Genomic DNA, 24,434 nt, shown 5'->3' with positions numbered 1-24,434 from the left:
GTAGACCTTTAATTGGTAAAGTGTATGAAAAATTGAGTGATTTCAATTACAGATACATGCGAGGGCTTTGAGATTGGCTTTCAGGCTTCAATACAGTCCACTAGGCCTATATAAATAAATAAAAAAGGTCCAAAATTTGCATTCTCAGGCACCAAATTTAGCGAATATTAAAACTCTTCCGACTGATAGTCTGACACTGATGTAAAGGACAAACCATTTATAAATCGAAAAAATAAAATGAAATTAAAAATAACGTACCAGACCAAACAAGTGATTAAACCACCAACATAAACATATGAGCAACACAATCATGTATCAGTTTCAGTAGAGATCTCATATGATGCTGCGAGTCACATGGTAACATTCACTGGAGAAAACAGTGGACAAATTGCATTGCCTGAGGGAAGAAAATATTGCTTTAATATTAAAAATGATGTAAAATACAATTTTGTGGCCAGTAAGGAAGATTTATGGCAAGTAAATTTACCATTGGCCATGCAGTGCAGCACAAATCTAATATTGGACCTTGTTCAAGTGCATCAGAAACTATGCCTTCTTCTCCTAGCTGAGATGAAACTGAGCAAACTGCCATGTTGAGGACCTCTCAGTGACAGCATCAGTCATTCAATAAAACAACATTGGACAAACAGCAAAGACTTACTGCTGGAGAACTGAAGAGAGAGAGAGAGTCTATTAGTCTTTGAGCTAATTTTCCACACAGATTGAAATACAGTTTTCATGTGTGCCACACTAATGAGAGATTCTGCATAAAAAACAGACCGGGAAGTGGGTTTCAAAGTGATTCACTTAAAGCAAACTCAACATGTTTTTGAGTTGTCTTTGATTGTCTTTTCTTTCATCTTCATAGTCCCATTGTGATTGTTAGCCGCGAGGCTGCAAACTGGGCTCAGGATCTTTGAGAGCTGGAGTCACTGTCTCAACTCTCATTTGAAACAACAGAGAGAAACTCTCAGACAAATGTCGACACTTTAAACTTGTTTTTATAAAGCTTTCTTCTTTTATCTGTGAACGCTGCGGGTTTATGAAAGATTAGACAGTGCGTTACTGATAGATTTGGAAGCGGTCTTTCTGATCGTAGTGACAGGTACAAGAAACAAGGTTTCTACATGCTCAGGAATACAATGACATAAAATAAAATAAAAATATGGTTACAGGCCTACCAGAATTAGCAGCTCATGTGATGTCCGATTAATCCCATTGACATAGTACATTGGGTTGTCTGAAGTCACTAGGTTGCTTCTAAAAATCATCTGTGTGTGCCGATGTGGACAAGCTATCTCTGCCAAACTTCAGATACTTTAGACACTTTGAAGGGCCGGACACGGCCAGCTGCTGTCAGTCCTTTGATGTCTTTATAGCATCACTGTAGGATTATCTCTGAAGTTCTCATGACTCTAGCACAACTTCACTAGTTTCACAAAGTCCTGGACCCCTTCATCGGAAGTTCCACAGCTTTGAGATCAAACAGCTGAATACTGGTGTCATGGCTAGTAACATTCAATTAGAATGATAAAAAAGACAACTTTATTATAAGACAGCGTAAACTTGTAAATGTGTATGTTCCATTTAATCCATCATCAATCTTACAAAAACCTATTGTGCAAAAAATTTACCTTGAGGGGTACAACCACTTGTCATTGGTGTACCCCGAAAAGGTACCCTTCTGTACCTTAAAGGTGCATATGGTACCTGCTCTGCATGGGAAGTGACTTGAGCAATGTGAAGCAACAAAATTGCTTCCATTATAATCAAGAAAACTGTCTATTCTGCAAGCAGAAAAACATATATTTACTGCATGCAAAGAGTGAAAAATTGGGTGTTTTTAAAAACCATCTTAAGGTGCTAATATTACACCTTACAATGTAATAAAAAAAAGGAAAATGCTACAGTAAAACCCTGTTAATTGATGCACAGTTATGTACAGTGCACAGTGGAAACCAGTTAAATGTTTGAAATCACATTATATGTAATTTTACTGTAAAATACTGTCAAATTCATGGTTTTTGCAAGTATAAACTATGAATTAACATAATTTACAGTGAAAAACAGTAAAATAACATTCAAAGAAGGAATCTATTTAACTGATTTAAAAGTTCAGGTTTGGTATATTAACATTATATCACTTAATGAAATATATTGTTATAAGCAAAATATATAGGCACCATTATGTCATCCTGTAATGCCTTAAACATAGTCACCGTATTTTTTATGGTGAATTTAAGGCAACCACAGCTGCTTGTTTATACCGCAAATTGAACAATATTTTTTTGCAGTGAGGAATCAACTGAAGCAAACGGAAATGTGGAACACACTGCACTGCTTTAGATGTGTCTGTCTACTGTAAATTCTCACTCAACAACAATTTATTTTTGCACAGCAGATGTTGAGACTTTCTCATACGATGCCTGATACCAGGAACCTTCGAGTGTGCAGTAAATCAAATCAGTGATCAAATTAACCAAGAGGCTGGAGAAGCACAAACTACTATAATGCTTGACCATGGGCTTCAGTTCCCTAACTGCACTTTAACTTGTCTTTACAGCAAACACAGGTTTATTTTTCTCACATGAAGCTTGTACCTGTAATGAAAGTGGTAGCACATTCAAGATATTCTTTTATCAGGGTTCCCTGAGAATCAAAACCACAACCATTGTTAGCAAAATGCTACAAGAACATAACCTTTTTCATTGCTACTTTCTGTAATGAGGAACAAAATGATGTCCAGAAAGCTTGCAACTATCACCGCTTTTCTTCAAAATGCTAATTTAAGGTGCTTTCACACTAGTACATTTGGTGCGCAGATGGGTTTGATTGAAGTCAAGTGTTCGTTTGGATGATGTTAACGCTGTTTTCCGAACTCTGGTGCACACCTGCGAACCGAACCGTTCATGTGAACTGCCATATGGTTCACTGCTGATATGAACGCAATCGTACTAAATCGTGAATGTGAGTGAACCACTATGTATGATTCGAAAAATTTAGATTCTCACTCCCTTTCCTGACAGGCGTGACTGACACACTATAAGCAAAATGTAAATCTCATTTCTACTTGCCTTCAGGAGAAATGGACTCGCGCGTTCTTTAGAGAATTTGTGGCATTTGCGGCAGAGAGACGAAAGTGCCATTATGCGCTGACGCTTTGGAAAGTAGAATAACAAAAGTGTATAAAATAATTTGAACAGAGAACAGAGGGGGAAGGGGAGGTACGGACGGTAATCGACCGCTGGTACAGACAAATAAATCGAACCAAGTGTGAAAACTTGTAGTTTAGTTCTCTTGGATAATTTTGGTCCAGACCAACAACAACATCAAAAAAGACTCTAGGGGTGTGTTCACACTCGGCGTGTTTGGTTCAATTAAAACAAACCCTGTTGCGATTGCTCTGTTAGTGCAGTTAATTTGAATAAGTGTGAATGCTGCCAACCGAACCCTGGTGCACACCAAACAAGTGGACCGAGACTCCTGAAAGGATCTGCTCGGTCCGCTTCCAAATTAACTCTGGTGCAGTTCGAATGAAATCTAAACGCAACATGGACCAAGGATATGTAAACAAAAACAGAAACAGGAAGATGAGACCCTAAAAAGGACAGAATGCTCAAACAAAGTTTTTTCTCACAATATAGTTGCGATGTTGTCAGCGCAGTGCTGAAGTGCCAATTAGCCTCTCCCTATGGAGGATCCCTTTACCACTCTACAGATAAAGCATTCTGGAAATTTCGCGTATCTCCCCCGTAGTGATAAAATAAAATGAAAAATTCTGTATCAAATTTATAGGCAGGACAAGTAGTTTAAGGCTTGGTTTGTAGAGGATTACAAACATGCGCACATATATTCAAACGCACATAACTACATAATTCATTCTTGATGCGCACGTGAGCGGCATCAGCGTTTCTCACAGGTTTGCGTTTAAAGTCTGTGTAGAGAGAACGGTGTCGTCTTAGCGGCCCCTAATTTAATAACAAATTATCATTTCGATGGAAGTGAATCAATCAAAACTAACTTTAGCTGGAAAATGAAATTATTGAAGAACCGCTATAAAGCCAAAACATTCTGTTACCTTAAATTATACGTTTATCTCTGTAAAGCAGCTTTGAAACAATCTACATTGTTAAAAGCGCTATATAAATGAAGATGACTTGTCCACCACATTTTATAAGCTCTTCGTGAGCTCTCAGCTGGTCGAAATACCATAATATACAGACTACGCACATACAAGTTTGGCTAACACACAGCATTGTTTTGGATGTTCAGCAAGTTCTGTCTCAAGGCAATATGTCACAAAAGCCGACCAATCAGGTTGTGATATCAATGCCAATCTAAATGCTAAGCGGACCAGGACTAAATTTTTTTTTTTTTTTTGGTCCAGATCAACTGAACCAATCGAACCGAACTGCTGTGTGAAAACACCCCAATACATTTTAAGACCAAACTGAAAGATACAAAAAAAAAGTTTTTGATAACAGAGTAATCACACCAGGGTTTGTTTTAACCGAACCAAACCTGCCAAGTGTGAACACACCGTTACGCCCGTTTCACACATACTCCGTATGCAGTGCGTTTGCGGTGCGTATTTTTTTCCGTACCCATGTTAACAGGTTAGAGCTTTCACACTGCACACGGATGCGGTCCGGCAATCCGTTCCAGTTGCGGTGCGTATACAGCAGTGCAGCGATCGTTTACGCACAGAGTCTATTTTCTGCTGTGCTGCACCGCACCGGAGCGTATTGTTCACATTGAAATAAATATAGATTGACAAGAAACTGTAATAATTTGATCATAGCTACTCATAATTACAGTTAATGTGTTCTACATTTACTAAATTACAGGATCAAGAAATTAAAAACGTTTTAAACGAGAATATAAATATATATTATTGCTGCATGTTGTTCTATTTAAACATTAATATGTAGGCCTACTGTGTTGCCCTTTTTATTTATTTTGTTTATCGTCACATTCAACCTTCATGTCATGCGAATTTATTAAATGTAAATGAATATCTGAATATGTAGTTGTAGCCTATATGAATTCATAAGTAAATCATATTATATAGTTTTATTTTTGAATATAAAGAAGTTAAACAAGGTGTAATTATAAGTTTGTTATAGTTATGTAGGCTAGTTATAATTAATTTTGACTATGTAATTGTAAATCAAAATGTTTAACTTTTTGGTGCTACAGCCAGCCTTATTTATAGCAGAGGATACTCGTTTTAATGTAGTGGCATGTGCTAACAATAATTATTATATCAAATATTAATTTCCAAAAAGGTCCTTTGTCTTCTGGGGGCTAGCCCTCTCCCGGTTCTTTTTTTTTTAGTCTTAAAATATGCATTTATAATCAGTATTTATACATTTGTATTCTAATTTAAAATATTTGTGTATTATATCTTAGCAACAGATATAGCGTGATAGCTTTTCTTCTGTCAACAACTCGAACTAAAACAAAGAATCACAATGATTAAAATTAATTTCATACTGTTGTAATGTCTGTAACAATGTCAAAGTTAAAGTTTGGTTTTAAAATCAAAATTACTTAGCCTACCCATTTTTTATTTTGTGACACAGAAACTACGTATCAGTAGCGCTCTGCAAACGCAGCATATGTGAAAGCACTATAGCGCGTGCTGCTCCAGTACCGCACACGCACTGCAACACGCACCGCACACGCACTGCATACGGAGTATGTGTGAAACGGGCGTTAGGGCCCTATTTTAACGATCTGAAACACAAGTATCAAACGTGAAACGCAAGTAACTTTGTGGGCGCTTCTCGGGCGCTTTTGCTATTATACCGGCGGGATAAATGACTCTTGCGCCCAACGCAAATCTAAAATGGGTTGGTCGGAAGTAGCTTCATTATTCATAGGTGTGGTTTGGGCGTAACGTGCAATAAACCAATCAGAGCGTCTTCTCACATTCCCTTTAAGAGCTAGATTTATGCGAATTTTTTCACATCTTCATGGACACAACAATGATTTCCCTTTATGTGGTAATATTTCTCCTTGTAATTATGTTTGGTTTGCAAAAATGCAATCTGCTGCATCTGTGTAGATGAGAGAAGCAAAGTGTGCGTTGTGCACACGCTATTATGGCGAAGGATGCGCCCTTAAAATAGCATCTGAATAACACGCCACTGACTTTAGATATGTTTTTCCTGGTCTGTGCCGGAACACGCCTCCTCTTTTCGCTAAACCGCCCCGGGAGCGCAAGTTCATTCCCTAATTTACCGATGTCCGTCTGTGGAGGGAAAAGTCTGCTGTGCGTTGGGTGCAAAATAGGAATGATACATGCGTTGGTGTACAAAGAATTGCGCTGGGTGCAAGATAGGGCCAATAGAGTCTTTATCCATATATTACTCTATTTTTTTTAAATCTGCGGACTGACTTTGATAGTCTCCTGTTGTTGATCCACAGAATCAGTCAAGCCTGTTGTCGAATAAATTAAATTTTTAGCCATTAATATGACTGCGTACAAAGCTAGAAGACCACATAATTTGCTCTGCAAAATACAAACAGGTTCAATATACCAGATTTTGTGAATTTAGAGCTGGAATTCTGACGTTTTGGTAATGTTCCACATTCAGGGTCTGTGTAAACCCATACAGAAGGCTTGTATTGTGTGTTTTGTGTGGTGAAGGGTATAATCTTAGTTGCATGGGTCATGTTTTTGGCAGGCGCAGTTTACAGAGGTCTGTGCCTGTTTGGATTATTTAGAGCATGTCTAGCTGCACCACAATGACCACTTGGCCTCTGCTTAGTGAGATGCTGAGGACGACCCAACAGCATTAATTATTCAATCACAGGCTTTTCATAATTAAACTGGAGAAGCAGTCTCCGTTGAGTTTGGGGAGTTTTTATGTCAAATCTATGTGTGTATGAGCGTATGCTTTGGTTTACACTGGATCCCCTGCGGGCTGAGCGTCGTAATGAGGTTAATTAGCAGATTTAAAGATATGATACAGACAGACATGCGTGTGAATAGCAATGAGTGCTCCGGCACTCCATGTTTGGATTGATTTCCGTGGAGAGGAAACAACACACAGTCGTGCTCGCGCTCACAAACATGCGTGCACAGACACTTTAGTCTCTCTCATACACCCATTTCAAATAGGAATGTACAAAACTTCACCTGACTCTTCTTCCCAGATTAGATCAATGCATTTCCCAGAGGACAAATTATGTTTGGAAAAGTCTCTGAATTATAACCTTAATTATAATTACATCCCTTAATTATTGAATGGAATAACCCAAGCGAGGAGCCAGAGGTGTTCACAACATGGCAACACATTCGACATTTAGTCCAACAGCACAGTTTAAATATTTTCTGGACAAAAACAGCATAAATGCTTCCTCTGAGATAAAAAATAAAAAACAGTGTGCATATGTTAGGTACTGTGCCTGCCCCCCTTTTTAAAATGCAATTAACATAATATCCACAGAAAAACTTTGATTAATAAGTGCCCCCAACTACTGTACCCATTCATATAACAATAGCATTAATTATGAATCATGCAATGGGCTTTAACTCTCTCAACACTCACAACACACTCCAGTCCACAGCACACTCATTCAATCTTCTGTCACTAATGTGCACTTGTAACACAGGAATCACATGTTCACGTCACAAATGCACACTGCATTGTTCTCTCACAATGGATCTGAACAAAGCACCGATGGGCCCATTCCAAATTCATGACCCTCTGAGCCATAAAATGGATGCACACATATTTTATGGCTTTATATGGACACACACACGCACATCCATCACAACATAGATCTGTCAAAGTGACAGCAAGATTCCAGACGGTGTGAAAAGAAAGGGAAGTGACAAAGGAAGAATGGAGCACAAAGGGAGACATGAAAAAAAGAAGGACATAGGACAAAAATTAAACATATTGAACAAAATGTAAAAAGTTGAGAAGTTGAAAGTGTGATAGAAGGAAAGTCAGACAGACAGACAGACAGACAGACAGACAGATAGATAGACAGACAGATAGATAGATAGATAGATAGATAGATAGATAGATAGATAGATAGATAGATAGATAGATAGATAGATAGATAGATAGATAGATAGATAGATAGACAGACAGACAGGCAGGCAGTTAAACATTTGCTAGGTAGATAGACAGACAGATAGGTTGACAGACAGATGGATAGATAGACAGATAGTTGGAAAGAGAGAGGGAATATTAAGAGATAAGAAATGAGTTTGAGAGGTGAAACTGAAAATTAGAGCCATTAGCAGCCCATCTGTGAGACCACAGGTAAGCCTTAGCCGGTCTCAACCTTAGTGGAAAATTCAATTAAAAGTGGGGCAGGAAAAGACAGCACCATATGTCTCATGCTCAGATGAGTTCTCTTTACAATTCAGGATGAAGTCATGTGACACACCAACTCTTGTAACCAAAACACGTGCTTTTAACTTTTGTTTAACACTTAAATAACACGAAGAGACATGGGCGGATTGCCATCAAGGTCACATTGCCCACGTAGATTCCCATAAATGTCTTCTTTTTGTCACTTTCTTCTTTGTTCTCAAAGGAGGGATGCTTTATCGGCTCACTAAATTAGTCTATTGACTGCCTGATGCGCTTGATAGAAACTTCATGACTGCCTAAAACAACCTGCGACTGGAATAGTTCATTGTCATATAAAGCACAAAGGAGATCTCTTCAATAGTCAATTATTTATCCTAGACAGCACTGAGAGCAAATGGGACTTTCCTAATCTGAGCCAACATGAACTAACAATGAACAGTTGTATTTGTATTAACAAAGATTAATAAAAACTGTAACAAATGCATTGCTTATTAGTTGATGTTAGTTAACTTAAAGCAATGCTAAATGGGACCTTATTTTAAAGTAATACCAAAATAATGACTGTTTTTAAACAACATTCCATGAACACTATTCAATCTAGCATAGGTCACTCAAACAGATAGTCCCGCCCCCAAACATACCCCATTGGTTGACTCAATGTTGTGGGGCCACTCTAAACATTTTTAAAAAACAGCTTATTGTTTTATAAAGACCACAGAATCCCAGTGTTTACAAGAAAGCAACCATATTGCCTACTCTTTACATTAATCTGGAACAAGAAACAATATTTTAACATCTTATTTTAGATACAATAATTTTATATTAAAAGAAAATTAGGAAAATTACATCACCTTTTAATTTACTGTGAGACCACATTAATCTCACATACGTCTCCTCTAGAGTTTCAGAAGACATCTCAACAATGTTCTCAGATGATACCAATCTCTGCAATCAAATGTCAGAGATCTCAATATAACTCAAAAAATTTTCATCAAAATCTCCCAAGAGCAACTTATTAGAGCTATGCAGCCTACATTAATTTAATAACTCTTACAACAGTCTATGACAATACTTTTCTCATTTGTGGAGGTTTTCATTTTTTCCTAAAGCATCTTAAAACAAATTGATACATGAATCATGATAACTAACTGATATCAAAAGGCAGCCTTTGAGCAGTAAAATTAGAAATGTACAGTAAAACAAAGTCTCACTGAAAAGATTGTAGATTGATCATCAATCAAAGTCATCTAAATACGCGCGGGGTCTTTTACTTCTCAGACACACACACAGAGCCTTACCTGTCCTCCAGCGTCCTGTGAGTTCTCCAGCCGGTGAGATGATGTGAGCAGCAGAACAGAAGTGATAAAGGAGGAGGACAGGGAGGTGAAGGAGGAAAGGAGAGGAAGGAGGATGGAGAAAAAGTGTCAAATGATGAGGAAGAGAAAAGAGAGAGCGAGAGAATGACTGATTAATGTGCGTGAAAGACAGATCGAGAATATTATCCCAGTGGGAAGCCCTTGCTGAAGATAAAGTGGCAGAGAGGAGAGAGACAGAGAGGTGGGATTGTGTGTGGTGTGCGGACACTGGCATCACTAGCTATCTCTCTCTCTCTCTCTCTCTCTCTCTCTCTCTCTCTCTCTCTCTCATTCGCTGGCTCACTCTCTCTCTCCGTCACTCTGCCAACACTCAACTCCCCCGCCAGCCCTTCCTCTATCTCATTGTCAAATAATGGATTGCCATTCAAAGCAAATCAGACCGGACTCTAAAGAGTTTAACCTGGTGATAATCTCATACATTTGATCAGATCACAAACATTTCTTGTTAGAATTTGTAGAAAACATTATAATCTCCTTTGCCTTAATAATCACAATTTTGAGATTTCATGCATCGTCAGTGGTGCTTTCTAAGTCAAGTATTGCTCATACTTTGGGATTCAGGGTGTTTAATCATAAGGATTACTCATCCTGAAATGTTTATGCCATAAAAATGAACGATTGTGTGGCTATCATACGTATGATTTTTGCTAAAGCTAAAAATTGCACTGGAGGATCCTCTAGAGAACAGAATTTCAGAGACTTTCCAACCACCTAACAACCCATAGCTAATTTCGAAACCTTTAAAAATGTCAATGGTTCACAGAGGCAATCTATTGAAGCTTGTTTCTACCATGCATGGAATATAAAAATTATAGAACAATAGAATGATAGATAGAACGATAGACAGAACTATAGAATGATAGACAGATAAAACGACAGACAGATGGATGGATGGATGGATGGATGGATGGATGGATGGATGGATGGATGGATGGATGGATGGATGGATGGATGGATGGATGGATGGATGGATGGATGGATGGATGGATGGATAGATAGATAGATAGATAGATAGATAGATAGATAGATAGATAGATAGATAGATAGATAGATAGATAGATAGATAGATAGATAGATAGATAGATAGATAGATAGATAGATAGATAAAACACCTCTGGCCACCTGTGCGTTTGAGAGTAAGTGTGTTATTGGAAGTGCAAATGAAGAACAAACTATTCACAGAGAACTCAGCATCTCTTTCAATGAATATAGACTTCTCTGTGTCATTGAGACCTGAGCCATTCACAGTTCATTGATCTCCTATCCTGCTCAAAGCCTCGCAGCCCTCTATGAGTGGGGTATTACACACTTCTATTCATGTCTTTAGAGTTGCATTTTTACACCTCGCGTAGGTAATTTGAAATGTCAAAAGTAAATCCCTTTCAGAATTTTACAGCATTCTGCATGGAAACATTTGCCCTTTTAATAAAAAGATAAATAAATGATTTAGAACTAGATTTGTAGATCTGTCAGTCCGTCCATCCATCCATCCATCCATCTCTCTCTCTCTCTCTCTCTCTCTCTCTCTCTCTCTCTGCTTATGCTCATACACTGTGTTCTTGGCGACGTGAGGTGTAAATATTTGCTCTTGACATGACTCAGTTTGATTATGATTCTTTCTGAAATTATGTAATGAATCATGGTCAGTTCATCTGGTTGAATTGTATTTGAATATTTTGAAATGATTTGTAATAATTCGTTTTCAAAAATATGTTGAAAACACAAATTGGAAAAAAAACACTGGGAGGGACAAATTACACTATAATGGAAAATTAACTCAAACAATAGACCAGCTTTTACATTCAAAGGCCCAATATGTATTTTTATTTTGTATTGTTATTACATATATTTTGAATATGAAATGAATATATAAACAATTGTGTATTCTTACAAATACTTGATATATCTCATTGAAGTCATTGTCAGGTGACAGAATTTCTTTTACTCCCCTAGAGTTAACTAGAAAAACACTCATGAAGAGATCTTGACTCGTCGTATCTATATTCTGTCCCACAAGCATTATTTTCACAGTCATGTGATGTGTAAAACTCATCTGCGGGAGCTTAACGCGCACATGCCAGAATACAGTTGCTTACTGTAATCATTCAAATCTCAGACGGCGAAAGACAAACTCGACAAAGACTGACACACCAAGATATCCTAAAAGTGAGTTGTGTGCATGCATTTACCCGTCACTGACAAGACAAATGTTATCACTTAACTTTGGTCTATAATTCCACTATGAATGATTGTCTCTCTCAACACTCTTCTAAAGCAGTGATGACCTGAAGATAAACAGTGTTATGAATCTGTTTATCTCATATCATAGATTCATGTTTGATCGGCCACAGGCCTTCTGGTTATTATACCATATTTATGTAACTCTGAATGTTAATCAGTGAATCGTGCATTTCTCTACACAGAACTTCAGATGTACCTTTGAGCATCCATGGGTATCCATGACAACAACAACAACTGGGGGGGGGGGGGGGGGGGGGTGGGGGGGGTGGGAGGGTTCAGACTAAAGGGCAAAACCTGAGGCCCAAACATTTTTTATGTTTAAAAGAGACACAATATCCAGTAACAGCTTTTCTGTCTACAAGATTATAGCTTAGAAAGCATCACAGAAAGATTAGACACGGCTGCTCTTTATCCAGCACATTAATAAACACTGGTGCTCTCTCTCTCTCTCTGAAGCAGCCAATCAACTGCTGTTGTTTATCACCTTGACCGACTGTTGCTGAAGATGCAAATCATGACAATCTTTTTGTGAACTGCTTACAATGCACATATCACCGTAAATAGGTACCAATAAGCAAATGTTTTCGTAAAAATCCCAAAACATTAATACTAGGCTCTAGTATATTATACACACATGTAGATAGACAGACAGGCAGATAGACAGACAGGCAGGCAGACAGAAAGACAGACAGACAGACAGACAGACAGACAGACAGACAGACACATAGATAGATAGATAGATAGATAGATAGATAGATAGATAGATAGATAGATAGATAGATAGATAGATAGATAGATAGATAGATAGATAGATAGATAGATAGACAGATAGATAGATAGATAGATAGATAGACAGATAGATAGATAGACAGATAGATAGATCACTCTAAAAAATGCTGGGTTGTTTCAACCCAATTTTAGGTAAAATATGGACAAACCCAGCCGTTGGGTTAAATTTTTACATTACATTTTTAACCCAACATTTGGGTTTGTCCATATTTTACCCAAAATTGGGTAGAAACAACCCAGCATTTTTTAGAGTGTAGATAGATAGATAAACAGCATTAGTTAAGGTCACTAATGACTCGTTAATCGCTTCTGCTGTCTTTCTATTTTGATTCCTCTTGATCTCAGTGCCACTTTCGACACTGTTGACCACTCAATTTTTACTTACTAGGCTTTGGTGTTTCTGATACTGCATTAAGCTGGTTTAAGTCCTATTTGTCGAAAGCAGTTTGTCGCTATGGGTGGTTGCATGTCTGCTAGTGTGGTGAAGTCTGGTGTTCCTCAGGGATCAATCTTGGGCCCTTTGTTTTTTAGCATCTTCATCTTTCCTCTCGATCAACTTTTAAGATCACTTGGTCTCAACTTTCACTTTTATGCAGATGACACCCAGGTTTATATACATTCAAAACTTGATTTTAATGTGCCTGTGTCTTTTCTTTCTCAATGTATTTCGGAGATTAAAAAATGGATGTCTGGAAATTCCACCGACGGTGGTTCACCCCACCAGTAAGGCTGGGTCTTTAACTTTAAGTATATGGCTCTACACTGACATTTTTTTTAAAAATGAAAAAATTTGGGGGTGATATTTGTTCCTCATGTTCAGAACATTGTCAAAACATGTTTTTTTTTTTTTCATCTTAAAAATATTGCCAGATTGTGTCACATGTCATTCCTGGTGGCTGAAAAGTTAATTAACATCTTTGTATTTTCACGCATTTATCATTGCAATGCTTTGCTGGCAGGGGTTTCAAAAGCTACCCTAAATAAATTACAGTTGGTTCCAAAAAAACCTGTCTGGAAACAGGACAAGGGATCACATCTCCTGTCTTGGAGTCTTTCCACTGGCTCCCTGGCAGATTCCGTGCTGATTTTAACATTCTCATGCTTACATTGTTTTTGGCCCTGCATGGATTGGCACCTCATTATCTCTCTGAGCTTTTAACCGCTTGCCCACCAGTGCGTGGTCTCCGCTACTCGGAAGCTGGCCTTTTAATTGTTCTGCTTACTCGCTTAAAATCTATGGGCTTTTTCATCAATTGCTCCAAAACGTTGGAATTCTCTGCTTGCTGCGATTAGGCAAGCATAATACCTTAGTGTTTTTAAATAGTCCCTTAAAGCTTATTTTTAAGGGTAGGCTACCTTTTATCCGATTTGAAATGATTATATTTGTCTATTAGTTGAACTTTTGATATTATGCTTTTATTTGGTATTTTTCCTTTGTCTGTATTTCACTTTCATTAATGCATTGTTTGTATAATTGTATGTTTTATTGGATCTTATTCTTGATAAAGCGCTTAAAGATACTTTTAAAGGCGCTATAGAAAATAAAGATAGATAGATAGATAGATAGATAGATAGATAGATAGATAGATAGATAGATAGATAGATAGATAGATAGATAGATAGATAGATAGATAGATAATATTATAATTTCTGGTTACTTTCAACCTAGATACATCTTTGTGACTAAATGACGTATTGATGTTTCAACTCACCTATAGTTCACAGCAGGCGTACTTGCAGAATAACCACATGATGTGTATTTCCTCACATTAACTGTGTTCCAAGTTATTTTTATCTTCATTTTTGCAACAGTGCCCTCGTGTGGTGGATAGGTGGCATAATACATTTTCAAAACGTAACTTTTTACAATTCATGTTGAACGATATCTCTGTGTAGAACTGTCTTTCCTATTCAATTAAGGCTGGAGTAGTTTACTGAACCGTGGATTGAGGATTCTTACTTTGAATTAATGGAGTTTATGTCTGTCCCGCATCAATTGCCATATAAGTCCCTGTTTGATAGAAAGCGCTAAACAGTGTTGACGTCAGAGAAGTGTGTAGCTCATTTCTATCCTGTACTCTAGCCTGCCCACTCTCTTCCAGCGCCTCCACTAACTCCATACCAGATATGGCTCTGCTCCATACTAAACCACCACAAGAGGGCGCAAAAACTGAAATCTCTCAATGCTGAAATCTTTCAATGCTGACACTCACATATTATATATATATATATATAAAAAAAGATTTTTAAATAAAGTGTTTATTAACTAATTTTAAATTAAAATATATGTGCATTTTATTTTAATTATTATTATTATTACTTTTTTTTTTTTTTTTGCAACTTCACAAAATAACTATTTCTGAGTGCCTGATAAAATCGAATGTTGGCCTATTTATTATACGCTTCACACGTATCACACGCTATCATACGTAGGCTACGCTTGATTGTTTCTGATATTGATTATTTGAAGAAAGACTGTTATGTTATGTTATGTTAAGTTATGTTATGTTATGTTATGTTATGTATGTTATTGCCCCCCACATTTTTTAAAAGTTCTGCATAGCAGAGGAACTGATTCATGTAACCAATCAGAAGTCTAGCCGAGAAGCACGTGATCTAACCCGGAAAAGCGAGCTGAGTGGATAGGTTGTTTTTCAGGAAAACATCTTTATCTTAGAGTGAAGGGGAAAAGTGGAAAAGCAACAGATCTAAGGGGCGTTTTATGTGGTCGAATAAAATCTGAATCGTCTCTCAGGATAAGTCGTGCACTAGGGGATGCTGGGGGTGGCAGAGATGACGGGCAGGTAACTTACGATTATTTTTTTTGTTAAATATGTTATCGATAATTTCTTCCTCTCTAGCCAGAGATGCAGCTGATATCTGCAGTTTTATTGTTTACTTTACTAATTTTCTTCTTTCTTTTTTCTACCCTATCTCTTTGATTGCTATTAAACTGTAAGTGTTAAATTTTACATAGAAAGAATAACTAAAATTGCATGGTTTGCTAGATAAGGGCGGATGCTAAGCTAATTAGCCTCCCTAGTTGAGTTTTTCTGGGGTAGACACACACACACACACACACACACACACACACACACACACACACACACACACACACGCAGAGCTGGAAAGACATTCAACACACCAGAAATGTTTAGACAAACCCTGTCATACTGAAGTTAACTGTCTCTATATAATAGCCTAACGTTACTTAGATAAATAAAAGTTAACAAATAACATGATTTTTATTTATAATTTAATACAATTCATAGTATTTCTGGAACGCTGCTATGTGTTCCTTATCCTTCAAATGCTTTCTCAGATGTTTTGTGTAGTCTGTGCTTGTGACGTTTTGCTTTTCTGGAGACCAAATTCCCAAACATTCCTGATCTGGATCCACAGACTATCAGATCTAAGCAGATATAATCTGCTTCCTGAGATGTTCCCGAGCGCCTTGAAAACTGACAATTATCATATCTTAACAGTGTTAAGGGATGGGATTATTTACACATTAAAATTAAAAACATTTGTAATGTTGCAAAAGATCTATATATTTCAAATAAATGCTGTTCTTTTAACTTTCTATTCACCAAGTAGCCTAATTCTGAAAAAAAGATCACAGTTTCTTCAAAGATATTGAGCAGCACAACTGTTTTCAACCTTGATAATAATAATAATATATGTTTCTTAAGCAGCAAATTCAGCATATTAGAATGATTCAAAGGATCATGCGACACTGAAGACTGGGTCGAGTTATTTTAAATTGTAATAATATTTCACAATATTACTGTTTTTACTTTATTTTTGATCAAATAACCACAGCCTTGATGAGCATAAGAGACTTATTTCTAGGTTTAAGAACACTAGTGAAAATACTTACTGCATTTTTCTAATAATAATAAAGAAAACCGATTACAATTTGAGAGATAAATTGAATAAAATGCTAACACTTTACAATAAGGTCTCAGTTGTAAACCTAAACTAACAATGAAATGTATATTTTTGGAAGCATTCATTATCTTTGTTCATGTTAGGTCACATGCAGTACATTAACTAATGTTAAAAATACATATTTTATTTTAAAAATGCATTTGTCAATGGTAATTTTAACATTTACTACTAATGCATTTTAAAAATAAAATATGTATTTTTAACATTTATTTTTGAAACTTTTATGCCACACAGTATATTCTTTCTAAATGCATGTTGGATAAGCTGGGAATGTGTCGTCATACTTCCAGAACACACACACACACGCACACGCACACACACAGATGGCACCGCTCCAGCTTCCTCACACAGTAGTGTGAGACCTCCACTGTTGTTCTGTGAGCTCTTGCATATGATAAGACCTGACATACAACAGTCTCCATCTCTTAAACACACACTTGATCTATTTTTACATCTACAGTGTGTTGGTACACAAGCAGATCTTTTCTTTTTAAATCACCATATTAGGGAATGTGTCCTTGGAATAGTCAGTCTGCTTTAAGGCTGTGAAGGGAGTGAGAGGAAGTTGTAAAGACGATCCATCCTCTAATAGTCACATGACCTGTGATGTCAGAGGAGAAATGTCTGGTGCGGGGAATCACTGAGTCATTTGGGATCTTGTCTGGCAGTGTGACCACAGGCCACGGCAGGCTAATTCTGTTTGTGTGATGTAAACATCGGTTGAAGTCTTGCCCGGTCGCTCCTAAATGGTGTAACTTAATATCTTGCAAAGTGCCAGACAGGCTACATCATGGGATTTTTGTTTAGAGAAACATAATTTTGAATCACTCCAGAGAGCAGGATAGCAAATGACGATATGATACAGATGTAACACAATTTAATAATATTAAAGACGCATGGAAAATTGAGGAAATTAAATGCCATTTATCAGCTACTTTACCTGGCCAATATATCAGTGAATGAATGAAGTAATGTACAATTCCATTTAAACGTTTAACATTTTTAAGTTTCTTGTGTTCACTAAGGCTGCATTTATTTGATCAAAAACTATTTTGATTTACAATTTAAAATAACGGTTTTATATTTGAAAATGTAATTTATTCCTGTGATGCCAAGCTGAATTTACAGCATCATTTCTCCAGTCTTCAGTGTCACATGATCTGTCAGAAATCATTCTAATTGGCTTATTTGCTGCTCAAGAAACATTTATTATTATCATGTTGAAAAAAAGTTGTGCTGCTTAATATTTTTGTGAAAAATTATTAATATTTTTTCAGGATTCAGAATACAAGTCTTTTGTAACATTATAAATGTCTATACTGTCACTTTGATCAATTTAATGCATTCTTGCTGAATAAAAGTAGACATTTCTTTTAAGAAAAAGTGACCCCCAACATTTGATAGTAGTGTGATCCTTGCGTATACATTTGTTTGGTGCCATATATAAATCAAAGCGGTTCATAGACGCTGCTTGATTGTTTCTCCTGACATTGTTTCTAACAGCAACATGGCCAATGCCCTGGCAAACGCCTCGTGCGAACGGTGTAAAAGCGGCTTTGCCCCGGCGGAGAAAATTGTCAACAGCAATGGCGAGCTGTATCACGAACAGTGCTTCGTCTGCGCCCAGTGCTTCCAGCAGTTTCCTGAAGGACTCTTTTACGAGGTACTTCCATTAAACCTGTCATGTGGCATTTCATCTCGAAGCCTACTGGTTAAAGTGGTCATATCCTAATCCTACATTTGTTTTGTTTTGTTTTTTATTCAATTAAAGAAAGTCCTGAAGGTCGAATTAGAATGTTAGATTTGTTGTATAATGTTTTTTGGTGGAACAAACAGAAATATAAAGTAATATTAAATATGTTTTGTCTACAAGTTGAATACAAAATTAGCAATCGATTGACTTTGAGACATATTCCCACCGGAGCCGATGTTATGTTTAATTTCTTCTCTCTTTTGTCCATAGTTTGAGGGAAGGAAATACTGCGAGCATGATTTCCAGATGTTGTTTGCTCCCTGTTGTCACCAATGTGGTAAGAGACACACATGCATAAACACACGAACAGGTGATGTTATTGACTGTGCTAATTGTGAATTGTGTCCCTCGTATTCCCACAGGAGAGTTTATAATTGGGCGTGTGATTAAGGCCATGAATAACAGCTGGCACCCTGACTGTTTCTGCTGTGATATCTGCCAAGCCGTGCTCGCCGATGTTGGATTCGTCAAGAACGCCGGCCGGTGAGTTTATAGCCAATGAGGGGTGACCGTGAGCATGTGATTGACAGGCTCCATACGTTCAGTTCGATGTGTAAACTGGCCTAGTATCAGCCCACTGATGAAATTCTGGGTTCATTAAAGTAATAGTTAACTTCAACATGAAAATGCTGTCATGATTCACTCACCCTCAAGTTGTTTCAAAGAAGATAAATACTATGGAAGTCAATGGGGTCCATCAACTGTTACCGACATTTTTCAAAATATCTTTTGTGTTCAGCAGAAGAAAGAAACTCATACAGGTTTGAAACAACTTGAGGGTGAGTAAATGATGACGTGAACTAAAAGAATATGAAATATCTTTATTCTCATGAGCAGTTCTGTTTCTTTATTACACGTTTTTGTAGTCCTACCAGCCATAATCATCCCTTTTTAGCTCAGCTGATTGTGTATGGGGCCAAATTGATACATGTAAATGCAAATAAACAGAAAGTTGCCAACCGTGTGTTCTGATTGGCTAATGTGCATGTCTGTGTTTTCCAGCCATCTCTGCCGTCCGTGTCATAACCGCGAGAAAGCTCGGGGCCTCGGGAAGTACATCTGTCAGAAGTGTCACGCCATCATTGAGGAGCAGCCCCTCATTTTCAAAAATGACCCCTACCATCCCGACCACTTCAACTGCAGCAACTGCGGGTCAGTGCGGCACCAAGCGAATCCTCTGCGCTGTCCGTTCACTGAAAGTGATGTGATTTGGAGGTTGTGTGTTTTACAGTAAGGAGCTGACTGCGGATGCTCGCGAGCTGAAAGGTGAACTCTACTGCCTCCCCTGCCATGATAAGATGGGTGTGCCGATCTGCGGAGCATGCAGGCGTCCAATCGAGGGCCGTGTGGTCAATGCCATGGGCAAACAGTGGCACGTCGAGGTTTGTGTGCTTTCTTTTTTTATTTGAAGCTAATAAAATGTTCAACACAGTGACACATTTCTAGTACAATTCACGTATATAGCTGAATATGATCAGGGATTCTAGTTAATAAACAAAATAAAACAAAAACTGTTTCGGGTCAAAATGTCAGCCTTGACGAGGTATCAATGCAAACATCATAAGTTATGTTTTAAATGTATGTAAGCGGATCTGGGCATGGGGTATCGCCTTTCTTGCCTGCCACATATGATATTTGTATAAATCAAACAATTATATAGTAGAAAAAGAGAAGCACACAGACAAACTACAAAATTCATCAGATCAATATTAATGTATTCTATATAATAATCATGTAGTACAAAAATTAAAAGTAATATTTTATTAGTGATATTTCAGTTTCTGGAGATACTTCAAGACTAATAATAAGCTTTATTTAATTTGTTCTATTTCTTTGTTCGGTTTGTTTTATTTGTTCTATTGCTTGTCATTTGTGTATTACTGACTGTTTACTTGAAAAAAAATAGAGAATGTAGGCTTCATGTTGTTTTCATATTTATTCTGAATGTTTTTTAATTAATTTGTAATTGTTTATTTTAAGGAGTGTGTTTAAAAAACCGATTAGCATATTATTTTTGACTCCTGAAATGTTGAAATTGTGACAACCTATACTGAACTGAATATCTATTTAATTTTTACCAATTAATACAATATTATACCAATTTTTTTTTCACTGTGCGTGTGCATGAGGTGTCCGCTCTGTGATTGGATGATCTGCCTCTGACACTGAATTTGTCACTTTAGATCTCTTCCTTTATCATACACTACTGTTCAACAGTTAGGGGTCAGTACGATTAAAAAAAAAAAGATATTAATACTTTTATTCAGCAAGGATGCGCTAAATTGATCAAAAGTGACATCTATAATGTTACAAATGTTTCAAAAAGGATTTCTGAAGGATCATGCGAGACTGGAGTAATGATGCTGAAAATTCAGCTTTAAAATTTATTACAAAACAAATTTTACAGTATTACTGTTTTATATTTTATATCTATGTATATTTTATTAAATAAATTCAGCATTAAGCATAAGACTTTCAAAAACATAAAACCGCTTGTATATTTGTGTATGTTTGCAGCATTTTGTCTGTGCCAAATGCGAGAAGCCTTTCCTGGGACACCGTCATTACGAGAGAAAAGGTCTTGCTTACTGCGAGACTCACTACAACCAGGTAACGCCTGACTCCTCTTTCAAAGCCTCTTTTGATCCCCCCCAAAAATCTATTCATAAACATTATGGATTATGAAACTTTTAGCTTTTAATGTGTGTGTCTGTTATGTCTTTTGTGCAGCTCTTTGGTGATGTTTGTTACCATTGCAACCGTGTGATCGAAGGAGACGGTAATTGTTGTTTACTTGAACATGATATTGACATTTAGTCCTCAACCTTTAAAGCTTCACTATTTATATAATAGCAGAAACGAATAATGCTTTGTAGTGCAGTTGTTATGGCTACGGGTACTGCTGTTGTGAGTTGTTAAGATGCTGTCGTGTTTTCTCTCAGTGGTGTCGGCTCTGAATAAGGCTTGGTGTGTGAATTGCTTCTCGTGCTCGACCTGTAACACCAAGCTCACTCTCAAGTAAGTGATTTCACACACATGCTCCTCCTATATCACAATCTACCCCACTTTCCTCTTTCTGTTTGTGGCTTTTCGCTAGCTCTGTTTAGATTTGTTCAGAAGTGTCTTTAAATTGGGTCTCCCGGGTGCTGTGAAGTTCTTTGGATCATAACTAACCTCTCTGTCCTGCTAACTCTCGTATTCTCTACTTCTGTCCCCTTCAATTCTCTCCTCCGCTCTCAAAATGCTCCCACATTCCATTTCTCGTCCTCTCTCCCACTTCAAACCCAATTTTCCATCCAATTTCCCCTCCTTTCCGCTTGTTTCTCCTCTTTCGTCCCTCTTTGTTCCTGACGGTGGCCCTGCAGGGACAGATTTGTGGAGGTGGACCTGAAGCCAGTGTGTAAACACTGTTACGAACGCCTGCCGGAAGAGCTGAAGCGACGCTTGGCGAAACGTGAACGCGACTCTCGCGAACGCCGAAAGAAAGCCATCGCCGTCTGTCTGTAACCCTTTTCTCTCTTTTTCCTCCTTCATGCTCATCTGCTTCACTCGTTCTTTATCATTGGTTAGTGTTTTCAACCTCACCGTTTATTTAGTGTCTTTTCCTTTCAAAAACATGTCAGTTATTGGCTGATGCTATTTTTCTGAAGAGCATCTGTCAGTATTGGATATTTAATTGTGCATGCATATTTTTAATTTAAAATCTACCTATACTGTCATATACCGCTGCTCATTTAAACTTTAAAAATACTAATTTAATAACACTGGAATGTGATCTTCAGCAAACTTCAAAATTGATATACATTTTTCAGTCTGTATGTTTCATTCTATAATGTGATGCCTAACATTAATTGTAGCAATGTTTTTATTGTTTTATTCATGTTTTTTTATGTTTTTATACATTTTCATATTTATTGGTTATCAGCCATAACATTAAAATTATTATCAGTGTCAGCCAGAATTTGAATACCGGTGCATCCCTGTTTTCCAGTGTTCATTTGTCAGTTCAACATTATCATATTTTTGATATTCATCATCATATTGATGATTTTTGGTCATTCATAGACCCATTGCCCTCAAAGTTTTTACTAAAAATACGCACATATAATACAATTACTGAAACAGTATATCATGTATAACAGTGTTATTTATTATTGTACTATATAACAGTGTATTGTTTATATTCTATTAAATGGTTTAATATTTTAAATGATTATTTTTAATTAACCATAAAGAGCACATAAAGAGCGCACTAGTAAATGAAATGGGTTGCATACTTGCATAACATATGTGTCTGGCCTTAACGTGTTAAAAAGCACATTCCTAAAAGCAAGATTTGTGTTTTCAGGAACAAGTTTGTGGAGTTTGACATGAAGCCAGTGTGTAAGAAATGTTACGAGAAGTTTCCTCTGGAGCTGAAGAAGAGACTCAAGAAGCTTGCAGAGACCTTGGGCCGCAAGTAGATCTCCTCGCCACCTGTGGTGCTTTAAGAATGAATGGAGACCAAACAAAATCTGGACCGCATTTCATTTCGGATTAGTTTTCACTTGTGTCTTGCTTTATCGTTCTTAAACGTTTTTCCATGATGGAAAGTAGCCAGTAGATTTTCTTTGGTCTCGTTCCAACAGATTGTTCTCGTGTCTTAACGCAATGCAACCAAAACCAAATACTTTTATATTGTTTATTGATCTATATATATGTACTTGCATGTTTATGAAGATAATGCTAGTTGTAGTCCCACTGTTCAGAGCATGTTTTTGCCTCATATGCAACGCCACAGAACTTTTTCTCATGGCTGAAACCCTTCCTGTGTCTGACCCTGGGTCCGACTTTGATCTATTGATCTAAGAGTTGTATTTGATATTTAACGTATGCTCAAGCCTCACATATTTCTGTCAGACGGGGGATCAAAAGTTAATGCATGATGTAATGAGTCTGGAGGAACACGACAACCTCTAAACCAAACTCTTCGCTCGACTGAACAAAGTGCTCAGGCTGTGTAATCTCCTTCTCAACTTAAATGATCTTGCTTTATTAAAGCCCTTGCTGTGTTCTCGAAATATGCAATAAATGACACCACTTATATTTCTTCTAAGAGGTTTATGAACTGTTGAATGTCGTGCATCATAACATCCTTGTCTTTTTCATTTCATTTTAAAAGTTTCGTTTTATGACCTTATTTTTTTTGGAGCAAAAATGCCTTTTATACTCTTCAAATATAATGAACTCACCCCTTGTGTTTTGTTATTTACATTGACAGCAATTACTTTTGATTTATGTAACAATCGACTAAACTTAAACATGATTTGACTGTCCTTGTAACGGTTGATTTCATCATCTATTTTTAAGTATGAAAGACATTTTAGAAAACCTCACTACATTTCTGCTAATGTGTGTTTGATTGTGCATTTAGCTACACTGTGTGCTGTACTTTTTTTTAAAATGCCCTTTATTACAGTCAGACATTTCTTTTGAATTTACAGCAATATTTAGACCCATAGCAAAACTAGTTTATGAATTCATCACGGCCTGCATTCACAGAATGACACATTTTGGCAAAATATGTATTAATATGCTTGTTGGCAGCTTTTAAATAAATTTCACTATGTTCTGTACGAAATCTACAAATATATTAATAAAGTATGCACTATTTCTGATGTCATATTTTTTTTTTTAAGTTTTTCATCTCTGTTATAAAAGTTTGCAAAACTAACAGATATATGTATTTAATCAGCCTTCAGATGCATTTACATTCAACGATCCATAAAATATTGGTATCTCGCAGTCCAATAAAATGCAAAAAATAGTTAATTCGACTCGCATGCAATCTGATTATCTGAACTGCATGGAAAGAGGGACCAAAACATTATTCAATACAGAATTACAAAGATAATCAAATGAGAATGAGTTTGTATTTGGAATGACAAGGGCTAAATGATGACCAGTGTTTGGTGTAATGCATTACTCAGTAATTAATTAGAAAAT

At 36.9% G+C, this 24,434-nt stretch overlaps 2 protein-coding genes across 2 annotated transcripts in view; one reads left to right on the top strand and one right to left on the bottom strand.

Moving 5' to 3' along the window:
- Positions 1-14,517, bottom strand: part of thsd7bb (thrombospondin, type I, domain containing 7Bb) — a 64,767-nt gene extending 50,250 nt beyond the window's left edge. The window contains exon 1 of the mRNA XM_079598136.1: positions 14,458-14,517. The gene's annotated coding sequence lies outside the window, so the exon portion shown is untranslated. The remainder of the gene's footprint in view (positions 1-14,457) is intronic.
- An 806-nt stretch (positions 14,518-15,323) lies between these two features.
- lims1 (LIM and senescent cell antigen-like domains 1) lies at positions 15,324-24,111 on the top strand. The gene is made up of 10 exons (XM_079598134.1): positions 15,324-15,549; positions 18,200-18,359; positions 18,660-18,726; positions 18,812-18,932; positions 19,452-19,601; positions 19,681-19,831; positions 20,967-21,059; positions 21,180-21,228; positions 21,392-21,467; positions 22,798-24,111. Exons 1-10 carry the CDS (start codon positions 15,521-15,523, stop codon positions 22,910-22,912), a joined length of 1,011 nt encoding a protein of 336 aa, XP_079454260.1. The 5' UTR covers positions 15,324-15,520; the 3' UTR covers positions 22,913-24,111.
- Positions 24,112-24,434: the final 323 nt, after the last annotated feature.

The sequence above is a fragment of the Phoxinus phoxinus genome (assembly GCF_949152265.1).
Source record: "Phoxinus phoxinus genome assembly, chromosome: 22".
Lineage (NCBI taxonomy): Eukaryota > Metazoa > Chordata > Actinopteri > Cypriniformes > Leuciscidae > Phoxinus > Phoxinus phoxinus.
Note: the sequence above shows the minus strand (reverse complement) of the source record. Positions and strands in the feature narration are given on the sequence as shown.